General features: G+C 34.8%; 3 protein-coding genes across 3 annotated transcripts; 1 reads left to right on the top strand and 2 right to left on the bottom strand.

The window, feature by feature from the left end:
• The first annotated feature begins 758 nt into the window (after nucleotides 1–758).
• Nucleotides 759–1,367, top strand: LOC148918916 (uncharacterized). Its single transcript, XM_089048868.1, has one exon. The coding sequence runs from the start codon at nucleotides 833–835 to the stop codon at nucleotides 1,289–1,291; it is 459 nt and encodes a 152-aa protein (XP_088904994.1). The 5' UTR covers nucleotides 759–832; the 3' UTR covers nucleotides 1,292–1,367.
• A 4,710-nt stretch (nucleotides 1,368–6,077) lies between these two features.
• LOC103326488 (uncharacterized) lies at nucleotides 6,078–6,926 on the bottom strand. Its single transcript, XM_008228721.3, has one exon. The coding sequence runs from the start codon at nucleotides 6,845–6,847 to the stop codon at nucleotides 6,356–6,358; it is 492 nt and encodes a 163-aa protein (XP_008226943.2). The 5' UTR covers nucleotides 6,848–6,926; the 3' UTR covers nucleotides 6,078–6,355.
• A 3,905-nt stretch (nucleotides 6,927–10,831) lies between these two features.
• On the bottom strand, nucleotides 10,832–11,774 carry LOC103326489 (uncharacterized). The gene has a single exon (XM_008228722.3). The coding sequence runs from the start codon at nucleotides 11,667–11,669 to the stop codon at nucleotides 11,181–11,183; it is 489 nt and encodes a 162-aa protein (XP_008226944.2). The 5' UTR covers nucleotides 11,670–11,774; the 3' UTR covers nucleotides 10,832–11,180.
• Between the last annotated feature and the right edge of the window lie 1,990 nt (nucleotides 11,775–13,764).

The following is a 13,764-nucleotide window of genomic DNA, read 5'->3' as shown; positions in this document are numbered from 1 at the left end:
CGTATAAATCTAGGGTTTAGGGTTTAGGAACATGATGGTTTGAGAACAAAGTTAAACTATGGTTGCAGGAACATATGTGGGGTATAGTGAGCAATTTTAATTTTAATTATAAATTTTTTTTGTCCTTAACGGTAATTATGTACAATGGTAAAATAGGTTATTCATGTTTAAAATTAGTATGGGGTGTAAAGAGCAAATAATAGGGTGCCAATAAAATCTCCCTTTATTATATTATTATTATTATTATTATTATTTTATTTTTATACTTAATTTTCCAACTAACACTCCATTTTCAGTATTAAAGGGAAGAAAAAACTTAATTTCTTATTCTATTAAAGAAAAAAATAAATACTGAAAATGGAATGCAAGTTGGAAAATTAAGTATAAAGAAAAAGAACTAATATAAAGTAATATAGGATAAGGGTAGAATAGGAAATAAAAAGAACAAAATTGATTAAAAAGTATTAAAAAGTAAAAAGAAGTGTAAATAAAGAAAAGAGGAGTGGAGAAATCAGCTCATTATTTTAATTCCATTTTTTCAATCCCCATAAGTCAGCTTCCTCCTCTCCGCCGCGTTCCTTCAACTTGTTTGACGTTGGAATGACGACCTAACTTTTGGCTCAATTTCACGATCCAAATTTAGATTTTTTATTGGTATGTAGACCACTCCACTAAGTTCAAAAGGAAAAATCTGCATGCCAGCCTTCCTATAAAAACCCATCTCATTGTCACCCTTAATCAACCATTCATTCCCAAGTCCCATCTAAGCTTGTTTCCCTTCCAACAACACAAAACCTCTCCCTAGAAACCTCTCATTACACATTCTTTCTCCATGAAGCTGATACAGCATTTCTTGATATTTCTTCTCCTCTTGGCTCTTGTTCTAACCAACATTGAAGCAAACCCCAATGCAGAGGAGGAAGAACATGAAACCAATATTAATGATTCTTTGAACTCTCTGGTAAACGAAACTGAAAAACAATCTTCAACCTTACATGGAAATGGCCGCTCTCTCTTGCGCAAGCGCCGGCTGCGATTGACTTGTAACAAGTTCCCTAGGATATGCCGTGCTAAGGGAAGCCCAGGGCCTTCCTGCTGCAAGAAGAATTGTGTTAATGTGTTGACAGACCGCCTCAACTGTGGAAGATGTGGAAAGAAGTGTAGGTACAATGAGGTATGCTGCAAGGGAAAATGTGTAAATCCATCTTTCAATAAGGGGCATTGTGGTGGCTGCAACAACAGGTGCAAAGATGGGGGGTTTTGTGCATTTGGCCTATGCAACTATGCATAGTAATATTTTGATTCTTTTGTTTTTGGTTTTTCTTGATCGTTTAATTCAAATTCTTGAAATTGTATGCAATTGCAAGCAAGCAAATCAAGCAAAATATTAATTTTAAATCATATTTTCCAAAGAAATTTTTAGTTATGTTGGAAACATGTGCTCGTGGCAGCGGCAAGCAGTAAGGGCAAAAGGCCTAACTTAAGTATGCTGCCAGATGAATCCTTCTAGTTTGGTCATACTCCAACCAAAGCAATTTTAATTTTTACATTAAAAAAAAAAAAAAAAACCAAATCATAATCTATCAAACAAAGTGAAGGAGAATTCCTCTCCATATCTATACTTTACCTATTCACATAGACATAATTTCTCTTCACTCTCCTTTACTCCTATTATAATTGGAAACCAAAATCGTAACTTAGTAAGGACTCGCCAACACAATCCTTATAGCAACGTGCTGCATTTGATTGAATACCATCTAAGTAGCAGTACGACGAACATTGTTTAATGATATTTATATGAAAAGACGAGAGCGCTAAACCTTATAGTCTAAATTAATTATATTGAAATTGAAAATTTAGGGAGCATTTATTTTCACAATCAAAATAACCATTTAAAGATCATTTATGCTAAAAAGACTGATATATGGAGGTAGAAAGTTTTGGCATATAAACTTTTGGCATGAAATTAACGGTTGGTGGTGAGGAGAATATTATAGAGGTGAAGGTGCGCTGAGTTAATCCTAGAATATTGTCATGGCTAAAGTGGAGCCAATTCTTATAGTTTCACATAGACACGTATCCCTCTGACCAAAGATTGAATTTGATTGCATTTTGGTGCTCAAAGCATCAAGTCATTGTTTATATTCTTAGTTTTCACAACTTTACAATGAGTTTGTGGACATCTGGAGCATTTGATGAGACAGAGATTATGCTTTGACCACAACTTCGTATCTCGCTAATTATAATTAAGTAACAATTGACCTTAAAATATATATGTTAATTTTCTCGTTGCTTTTTCCTATCGCTAATTGTATCTATTTGAATTTGACATGAGGACCTTATTATAAAAACAACAGCCGTACGTGAATTTGTACCATTCCACTAATAAAAACATGCATGATGCATTGTATATGCTGCTAGCTAGCAAAGCTAGCATGTATAAGTGGTGGTTAACTTTATTACAATGAGATTGATGATGATCATTCCTTTCATCAACCAGTTTCCCGTTTCATATTTTATTATTTGTCAATCCCCCATGACACCTTAGTAGTACTAGTGCGTGTGAAACCCCCCATCCTCTTGTAGTTTAAATTATCGCTTGTATATTAAAAAATATATATTATATATTTGAAATATGAACCAATTGCATACATCGATTAATAACATGAATCAAGTGTTTTAATATATATTATATTTTTAGGCAGCTTAATTTGACACAAGTTTCGTATATTTTTAGTATTGCCCTATGTTCAAATCATGTGTTTTAATTGATTTCTACGAGTTCATCAAGCTTGTTCCATTTTTTGTGTATGAAGAAAGATTCTGAATGAACATGAATCAAGTGTGTTTTTAAAAGAAGAATTTTGGAATATTCTTTTAACCCAAGGACAATTTGACTAATTACTGTGTTTCAATACCGCACAAATTTGTAGAACATAATTAATAAGAAATTTGGGCTGTAACACCCATGAGGAAATAAATTTGCAGCACCAACCAATGAAGTGATTAAAGTTGTCGATAGAGACAAATATTTCGCTAATTTCATGTGAAAATACAAAGAATGTAAGACACAAATAGGCTATATTTAAAATAAGTCAAATATGTGGGCTTGATTTCTTTTTCCACAAAAACCTCCATGGGCTGTAGCCTACTGCAGCCTATATAGTTGTTCCACCCTTGAATAACATATGTAATTAAACCAAAACAAACAAGCTATGGTGTAGCCACAATAGTATAAAACGATTTGATTGATTTTTTTTTTTTTTTTGGAATTAAGTTTCATTAATAGAAAGTTAATGGCAATTACATCATAGATCATAGAGAAACTATATATAAAAAATAACATAAAAAACCTATTAAAATAATAAAACACAAATATGCATAACGCCTAAAACTGGCATAAAGTCAGAGCCAGTGGTGGATCCACAGAGAAGCAAGAGTGGTCAATTAACTTATACAACGCTGGACTCTGCCATAGGAGGGGAAGAAATTGACCCTCTGCAAGATGCCTACAATCTTCTTGATAAAATGCCCCAAAAGGTGCAGCATAGGCCAAAACGTGCTGCTTGTGCACAACGCCCTTCCCTTTCCAGCACGTTTTAAAGGACAACGGTTTTCGAAATGAATGGTCGTAATTTTTATCTGAGCCTTTTAAAGAATGATGGTTCCTTGGAACTGTCGTGGTTTTTTATGATTTTTTAAAACACGATGCTTTTTAGTTTTATGGTCGTCTAATACGGATCATTGTTTTCCATAATTGTAGTAGTGAAACCTTATTTTATTTTTACCAAACACATAAATATTTGACAAAAAAATCAATCCTAAATGACGCCTAGAATCTGCTGTGAAGTTGTGTGTTTTAGTTGATGTGCTAAAGCTTTTCATATTTGGAGGGGTCTTCACCTAGGCCATCAGCGACTCATCCTTAAGATGTTATCTTGGGCTTCAAGCCAACTCTTGCAATACTTTCTATTTTCCAAATTGTTCGTTTGAATGGGTCGTGCCTAGCACATGGTCATTTCTTGCTCAATTTGTGTATGTGTCAATTCCCGTGGGTCGACATTTAAGTCCGATCCATGTTAGTCCTCTAATTAATCCTCAATTAATGGTCGAACATCCCCCTTCTAGCTAGACAATTAGGGTTTCAAAATGAATTCTAATGCCGAAATTTAGGAAAATCCACATATCTTAGTTTCAAAACTTCAAATCTTTCGAAAAATTTCAAATTGTTTAAATAATAATACATTCATTTGTCTAATTTGGGAAGGCGAAAAACGAAGAACATTTGTAATTGCATCTCTCTATGTTAAATATGGCACTAGCACCCACCGGCACGGATCTAGCCATGTTTTGGGTCGGCACTGCCTACCCAAAAATTGTTAGAAAATAAAAATAGGTAGATATGAAGCAACAAGACCAAGGAAAAGAGAACGAGAAGAAGAGAAGAAAAAAAAAAAGGTGAGAAGGAAACAAGAAGCTTAGGGAAAAAAGAAAGAAAAAAAAAGGGGGAGAGAGAGAGCGAGGAGAGAGGGATAAAAGTGACATGGAATCACGTGATTGATATGGGTGGTATTGGACTCTATAATTATTTTGGACTGAGTAAAATTATTTGGACACCCAATTTTTTGGTACACCCGAGCCCAATTTCTTGTACACTAGAGCGCACATCGTATCAGTGCTATACACACACATATAGTTTTTAGAAATTTTCCATATCGACGTATCTGTATCCGTATTCATGCAACCTATAAGTTCCGTTTACTCTACTTCCAAATCCTGAATCTGCCACAACTAGCACCATTTTTGGCGGAAACACAAAAGCTATATATATGAGGCCATGTGCTTTACAAAGCGACTTTCCTGGAAAATGTTATGGTCATTTGCTTCAACCAGAGTGTTATAGGAAGAATGGCAAATTGAGGAAATCAATGATTTCGTCACCTAATTACAAAGCTGGATCTTGCTTGTTTTGTTTGCTTATCAAGTTATCACTTATCAAAGCCTATTATAAAAACTAGGAGCAGCGCATGCATAGAGGCAGACCTTTGACTGGGCCACACTTTTTTAAGTTCTTGCTTCGATCTCAAATGAGGCATCTATGTACATGCTGCTTATACTCCTTTAAAATAAAGAAAATTAATGATTATTTCAACGATAATAAAGTCTATGCCACTTAAAAATTAGTTTTAGTAAGTTAAAATAATGGCAACTATAATAAATAAATAAATAAAAATGTGATTTCACAGTCTTTCATGGTTTAATTCTAATTTTCGGGATTGAGGAATAAATTTGTTTGGGATTATCCCACTGCTCTCCGGAGGAGAGGTTTCTTGTGGTGGACTCATGAGAGGCGTAATCGTCTAATGTGAGAGTAGTTCTTGCATACAATTAGTTGTATATAGTTAAGTATTTGCTCCGATAACATGAGAACTAAAAAAAATTGATTAATGTTTTACAGTGGTAGTTTCGTAAAAAAAACATAATTTACTTTTAGAATCTAAAAGATTGGAGAGTCAATCAAACTTGCATTTGGTTTAACTTTAACCAGTCCTATTAACGGCAATTTACAGTGTGATTATGTGGAGCAATTAGATATTAAATATAAGAAATAATTACATAAATAAATCTTTTGATAAAAGAGCGATTGTATTTTATTGATAAAATAAACAAAAACAAGTAAAAAAAAACTAAGGTTGAGCAATAGTATTCAATCTTTAAAATGAATATTGGCTGCCAATGGAGTATAGCTCAGTTTGTTGAGCTCTTCCACCTCGTGTTATGTGGATAGAGGTTTGAAAACCCAAGCACCCAAAAAAAATATTTGTGTAAACAAACCCCCCAACCGCTTGTACTAAAAAAAATTGACTGTTGGCTAGTTCATGTGAAGTATTTTAATTATTTTTGGGGAATTTTTTTGACATTATGTTAAAACAAAAACTAAGTCACCCTATTAACTAAATATGTCTTTGTTATGTAAAAAATGAAATAAAATAAAACAATGGGCACCAAGGAATCCCTTATTATAAGAATATCCATATTATATTGAAAAAAGTATAGTTTACAGTGGTCTCTACATCTCTCGAACAAAAAATCTATAAGTATTGAATAATTACAAGTTATTGATTCATGCAAATTCCATACTCATAATTCAAGTTCTTAAATAGATCATAACATTTGGAGAAAAGTACTCGAGGACTGTATAATTAATAATAAAAGTAGTAATAACTATATAATTATTTGAGAGAACCACCAATTTATTTATTTTTTCATCTTATTGTGGTTGTTTTATTGTATAATCAATAAAATTACGAACCTCAGGAGCACTAACAATCCCTTAATGGACCGTCTCAATTAATCACGCATAATCACAGAGACCATACACACAATACGCTCCATTCTTGCAGGGATGGTTGCACCGGCCACAATGCCTCTTGTCAAAACTCAGGTCCACGCACTGCCCTCTGCAACACGACTGCGTGTACTTGCACTTCTTCTTGCATGCACCACAGTTGTCCTTGTTTACGGACAAATCCACGCACTTGTTGTTGCAGCAGGTGAAGTTCCTATGGCCCGGCAGCACGTTGGAGCATGTGTCATAGTCCTTGTTGCACTGGGAAGCTGCTTTAAGGCTTCTTGCTACCAGATCCTTTTCAGCAAGGAAGCGACTCACCCTCTTGGAGGGCAGCAGCAACTTGTTTTCATCGTCAGCCGACGGTTGCTCTTTCCATGAGTCGGTGAAAGGGGATTTGCCTTCTTCTTCTTGATGGCTAACCCTTGTCACGGTCGTGAGAGTGATAGACAAAGCCATGGTTGTTGCTATGATCAATAGAATCTTGATGATCTTCATGGCTTTGTCTCTCTCTGTGTTCGTGTGTTTTTTGTGTCTGTCTGGGTGAGAGAGAGAGGGAGAGAGAGAGTATTGGATTCTGAGGAGAGTTTGATTTGATGGGAGGAGGGGAAAACTCAGGGTTTATAGTAGCGAGGGGTTGACGCGGGAAAGGTGGTAAAAGCTGGTGGTTCTTTGGGATGTGACGCAAAGAGTGTGGTCAAATTCTAGGCCCTAGGGCATAGTATATTAGTCTTACTTGTTAAAGAAACTTAATTGATAGGGCACTCAAACTCATCCCCTCCATTTTCAAAGGGCACCTTCCATTTCAAAGACCCTATGATGCATGTAAAATTACATAGTACGTAGTAATATCAAAAAGATCATTTCTCTTGGACCAATTACTAGATCATGATCATGTTATGTGACAGATAATTTGCTTTATTTATTTATTTTTAATATATAATACGAGCGATATTAAGAAAATGAGTTTTTCACATGAGGGTTCGAACCTAATCAATGATCTACATCCGATGATCTGCTTATTAAAATTGAAAAGTTTATAATTAATGTAACACGAATGAACCATAGATGCTAGATGTGATTCAAGCATGAAGCATATTGTTCTTCACATCTGAACGATCTCACTCCCAATGTCACACCAATAAAGTCAAAGGGTAGTTTTGAGATTTCACTACCCTTGATCCCTTCCGACCGTGGGTGCCCGAAATATGAGAATCAAATGTGCCGAAATGGGCGAACCTGAAGAAATTTAGGCATGCTGTTAGGGGAAGCAAAGGGATTGGCCATTGATGAAACGCTATTGCACAACGAAGCAAACAGATCGCCCAAACCATAAAAAAATGGTTTTTCTACATGACGTGTCCTTTTCGAAACTATACTTGAGCTCTAAGTACGGTGCTCTGTCCACAGCTTCTTAATCAAAGAAAGGAAAAACATGTAAATGCAATTATGCAAGTTAACTAGCCCTGAAGGCATAATAATATACTTCTACCAGCGTGTATTGTGTAGCACATAATTGTAGAGAATACGAAGTATCACGGGGAGCCCAGCAAATGAATGACCGCCACGTAAGTTTTTCAGGCAGCTTAATTTGACACAAGTTTCGTATATTTTATTATTGCTCTATTTTCAAATTATGTGTTTTAATTGATTTCTACGAGTTCATCAAGCTTGTTCCATTTTTTGTGTATGGAGACAGATTCAGAATGAACATCAATCAAGTATGTTTTTAAAAGAAGAATTCTAGAATATTCTTATAACCCAAGGACAAGTTGACTAATTGATTAATCCAATCAATTTCTTTAATCAATTTTTTTTTCTCCCCAAGTCTCAAATTGTTAAGTATGTGTTCTCTATTTTTTCTTTTTCCTTTTGTACGTTTTTACAGATAAGTTGAAAGTAATATGTTTGTAGAAATCGTACTGTCTATATTATTTAGTTTTTGTGTGTTTAGGAGTTAATCCCCCTCATTTCAGCAAAAAACAATATTCACCTTGAGCCATTCTTGTTTGGAAGTGCTTCTGGAAAGGCCAAAAACGCTTTTTGATAACTAAAAGAACTTCGACAGCGTTTGTGAGAAAAGTTTAGAAGTGCCTCTTGGTTATAGAAGCGCTTCATGGAGAAGCACCTGCCATGTGCTTCTTCAGGAAGCACTCCCAAGTGCTTTTCTACGAAGGACTTTAATTTTTTTTATGAAAATTCAAGATTTTTATAATAAAAATGCTTTTATTAAAAGTGCTTATGAGCAAAAATACTTCCTAGAGAAGCAGTCCCAAACGAGATAAACAAACTAGAATTCAACTGATATTAAAGAAATTACTTGCCCAACAAAAAAAAAGATTTCAAAAGAAACTTTTTTTGATTTTTTTCGTTGTCTATTAATCAACCAACAATAACGATTATATGAATGGGTATACTTGAATGTAAACTCATCAAATGAACGATTCATATCATAGAATTACATTTTGGAATGAGACTGAAGGAGGGATTATCATTGTATTAATATTAATATGTTATATGTACATATACGTTGAGTATGAATATTATTAACCCACAAACTGCTTTTAGAGACTAGACCTTCTGATGGCTGATGGTAACTTGCATGGTTTTTTTGGTTTTTTTATTTATATGAACATGCATTGGTTACTTGTATTGTAGGTCAACATAGCTTAAAATATGTCCTGATGATATCTAAGATTAGAAAAGATAATAGTTTGAATATTTCAAATGCCTTGAGGAATATTCAGGTCAATTCCTTTTGCTCATTTGAACCACATTTGATGTTATTGGTTATAAGCTTTGGGAGGTCAAGATCCGTCTTCTTCTAGAGAGGGAATATAAAATACACACCCACCCAATGGACCAATAAGAATGCATATTAATCACCTGATAAGCCATAATTATTAATTTTCATGATGATCTGTGAGGAACAAATCCCATATAGTTGAAATTCTATGGATCTAATTGGGATATTGTTGTTATAAGAATCTGATGACAAAATGGCATGTGCTCAAATTTGATGTTTATTAATGTGGGGATGGAGATTTGAACTTTATATTCTTCTAACATTGGAAGTAAGAGAAACTTTTGTAAGGTACACCTGGTGTACTCGGAATATTATACAAAAATTACTTTATAAGATGAAATTAAGTACATGTGATTAGGACTTCGAGATTTTTTTCATTGAATTTTTTTGAGTTCCGAAGAATTCTTAATGTGGATTAATGAATTTGATCCACTTAGTGGCGGGCTTTTATTGAACCGTTTAAAACAAAATTAGAAGTTGTGAGGCGGTGGATAAAATCCCATATTTAGCTGGACTTTTCTTCTTCCTCCTTCAACAAGTCTGTAACTCCAAAGAAACAAGTTTTGGTTCAAAAACTTTGTAAAATCATAACTTCCTCTTTATAACTCCAAAACACGACCGTTTTTGCCTAGATGATCGTGAGATCAAGCCCAACAATCCAAGGTAAAGTTTGAGGGCTATTGTTGAGATTCAGGAATTTCGCCAGTTTTTTGTTTGAGAATCAAATTCGTTGAAGAATTCTGGACTTTTGGCCTAGGATATCATTGCTGCCGCAATAGGGACCAAACTGGAAATAAGTTTGAAGATTTTGAGGCCATTTCGTAATTTCTGAAAGTTTATGGCCAAAGTGTAAATATCATAAGTTCTCGGACAACTTTGTAATTTTGGTAAAGTCAAGGTCCCTAATGAAAATCCAGTAAAGTTAAACAGGGATGTATAAAACCCTAGTTATAATGAAAATGGATTGTGTGAGTTACTATTTATGGGATAAATAGTAACATATTTTTATTGTTGGATTAGGGATTTCAGTTACTTGTGACACATGTGGTTTGATCACGGTGTTTGTGAGGAATGTTTTGTACTTGGCATGGAGACCACATAGGGGGATCCTCACTTGCACTGGTTATGACATTTTATGTATCTATGTTTGTGGGAACACATATTTCGCCAGTCAATATAAAGATGACAAGCGGAAAACGAATATTCTTTAGCTAAACTATAAATCAAGGAACCAATTCCCACCAAATCTCTTGGAGTAATTCCTATCATCTTTTTGGGGAAGAATAATCATAATCAAATAAGGATTATTCTCCCAAAACCCTAGGACACAAGGAGAAATAATTCTTTTGATAAAGGAGCGACAGTATTTTATTGATAAAATAAACAAAAACAAGTAAAAAACAACTAAAGTTGAGCAATAGTATTCAATCTTTAAAATGAATATTGGCTGTCAGTGGGGTATAGCTCAGTGGTTGAGCTCTTCTAGCTAAAATATTTGTGCCAATTGTCCTTAAAAAAAGTGACTGTTGGCTAGTTGATGTGAAGTATTTTAATTATTTATGGGCAATTGTTTTGAAATTATGTTAAAACAAAAACTAAGTCACCCTATTAACTAAATATGTCTTTGTTATGTAAAAAATGAAATAAAATAAAACAATGGGCACCAAAGGAATCCCTTATTATAACAATATCCATATTATATTGAACAAATTATAGTTTACAGTGGTCTCCCAATGCAGACTCTCCATTAACACCACAGTATAAGAATGGAATAATTATAAGTTATTGATTCATACAAATTCCATACTCATAAATCAAGTTCTTAAATAGATCATGACATCGATCATTACATTTAGAGAAAAGCACTCGAGGACTGTATTATTAATAATAAAAGTAGTAATAACTATATAATTATTTGAGAGAACCACCGATTTTTTTTTTCTTCTTATTATGGTTGTTTTATTTCATAATCAATAAAATTACGAACCTCAGGAGCACTCATAATCCCTTAATGGACCGTCTTAATCACGCATAATCACAGAGACCGTACACACAAGACGCTCCATTATTGCAGGGATGGTTGCACAGGCCACAATGCCTCTTGTCAGAACTCAGGTCCACGCACTGCCCTCCGCAACACGACTGCGTGTAGTTGCACTTCTTGTTGCATGCACCACAGTTGTCCTTGTTTACGGACAAATCCACGCACTTGTGGTTGCAGCAGGTGAAGTTAAGGCCCGGCAGCAAGTTGATGCATGTGTCATAGTCCTCGTTGCACAGGATAACTGGTTTAAGGCTTCTTGCTACCAGATCCTTTTCAGCAAGGAAGCGATTCACCCTCTTGGAGGGCTGCAGCAACTTGTTTTCGTCGTCAGCCGACGGTTGCTCTTTCCATGAATCGGTGAAAGGGGATTTGCCTTCTTCTTCTTGATGGCTAACCCTTGTCCCGGTCGTGAGAGTGATAGACAAAGCCATGGTTGTTGCTATGATCAATAGAATCTTGATGACCTTCATGGCTTTGTCTCTCTCTGTGTTCGTGTGTTTTTTGTGTCTGTCTGGGTGAGAGAGAGAGAGGGTATTGGATTCTGAGGAGAGTTTGATTTGATGGGAGGAGGGGAAAACTCAGGGTTTATAGTAGCGAGGGGTTGACGCGGGAAAGGTGGTAAAAGCTGATGGTTCTTTGGGATGTGACGCAAAGAGTGTGGTCAAATTCTAGGCTCTAGGGCATGTTATATTAGTCTTACTTGTTAATGTGATTCAAGCATGAAGCATATTGTTCTTCACATCTGAATGATCTCACTACCAATGTCACCAATAAAGTCAAATGGTAGTTTTGACATTTCACTACCCTTGATCCCTTCCGACCGTGGGGTGCCCGAAATATGAGAATCAAATATGCCGAAGTGGGCGAACCTGAAGAAATTTAGGCATGCTGTTAGGGGAAGCAAAGGGATTGGCCATTGATGAAACGGTATTAATGAAAGAAAGAAAAAACATGTAAATGCAATTATGCAAGTTAACTAGCCCTAAAGGCTTAATATACTTCTACCAGCGTGTATTGTGTAGCACGTAAATATAGAGTATGCCAAGTATCACGGGGAGCTCCGACAAATGAATGACCGCCACGTACACTTTTTAGGCAGATTAATTTGACACAAGTTTCGTATATTTTAGTATTGCCCTATTTTCAAATCATGTGTTTTAATTGATTTCTATGAGTTCATCAAGCTTGTTCCATTTTTTGTGTATGGAGAAAGATTCAGAATGAACATGAATCAAGTGTGTTTTTAAAAGAAGAATTCTGGAATATTCTTTTAACCTAAGGACAAGTTGACTAATTGATGAATCCAATCAAATTTTTTTTGGGTACGTTTTTATAGTTAAATTAAAAGTAATATGTTTGTAGAACTCGTATTGTCTCTGTTATTTAGTTTTTTGTGTGTTTAGGGGTTAATTCCCCCCCATTTCAACAAAAAAATAAGAAAGTAATATGATCGTCTTGAGCCATTATAGTTAGTCCTATAAACAAACTAGAATTCAACTAATATTAAAGAAATTACTTTCCCAACAAACAATAGCGTAACGATTATATGAATGGATATCCTTGAATGTAAACTCATCAAATGAACGATTCATATCATAATATTTCATTTTGGAATGAGACTGAACGCGTGATTATCATTGTATTAATATTAATATGTTATATGTACATATACGTTGGGTATGAATATTATTATTATTAACCCACAAACTGCTTTTAGAGACTAGACCTTCTGATGGCTGATGGTAACTTGCATGGTTTTTTTGTTTATTTATTTATTTATATGAACATGCATTGGTTACTTGTATTGTAGATCAACATAGCTTAAAATATGTGCTGATGATATCTAAGATTAGAAAAGATAATAGTTTGAATATTGAGTAAATTACTCAAATAGTCCTCAAATTTGTACTCGATTTACATTTTGGTCCCTCAATTAAATTATTTGTTTAAATGGTACATTAACTATATATTAATCGCTCCATTGGTCTTACCGTTACATTATGTCAAGGTTGCTGTTAAATATGAGGACAAATTGGTCATTTCGTACGTTAAAAATAAATAAATACTAAAAAATGAAATAAAATCGTGGGATTGCTAAATAAATCACTACCTTTCTCGAATTTCTACGTTGTAGCCATTTTGTTATGCAACATGCCGAATACATGCCCACAGGGAAGACAACTGAAATCATCAAACCAAAAATTAGATAAATAAATAACCAGAAATTTGTAATCAAATAATAGACTAAAATTGATGAGATCACAAGGAACTGAGGGTTCAATTCCAACCAGATGCGATGATAGCCGTCATTGGTCCAAGCGTCCAATTCCATTCACTCTCTCTGTCTCTCTCTCTCTCTCTCTCAAGCTCCAACCCCCAAACCCATCCCACAACCACTCTCCACCCAAATCCATTCAACAACCACCCTCCACCCTTGGCCCCATGAACAACGGCAGACTTAGGAATTTTTCAACGGATGTGCAATTTCTAAAAGCTAAAACCACAACAACAACAAAAAAAATAAAAAAATAAGGACTCAAGAAGGAAAAAAAAATGCAGGGTGAT

The sequence above is a fragment of the Prunus mume genome, linkage group LG3 (assembly GCF_029339155.1).
Source record: "Prunus mume cultivar Tortuosa linkage group LG3, ASM2933915v1, whole genome shotgun sequence".
NCBI lineage: Eukaryota > Viridiplantae > Streptophyta > Magnoliopsida > Rosales > Rosaceae > Prunus > Prunus mume.
Note: the sequence above shows the minus strand (reverse complement) of the source record. Positions and strands in the feature narration are given on the sequence as shown.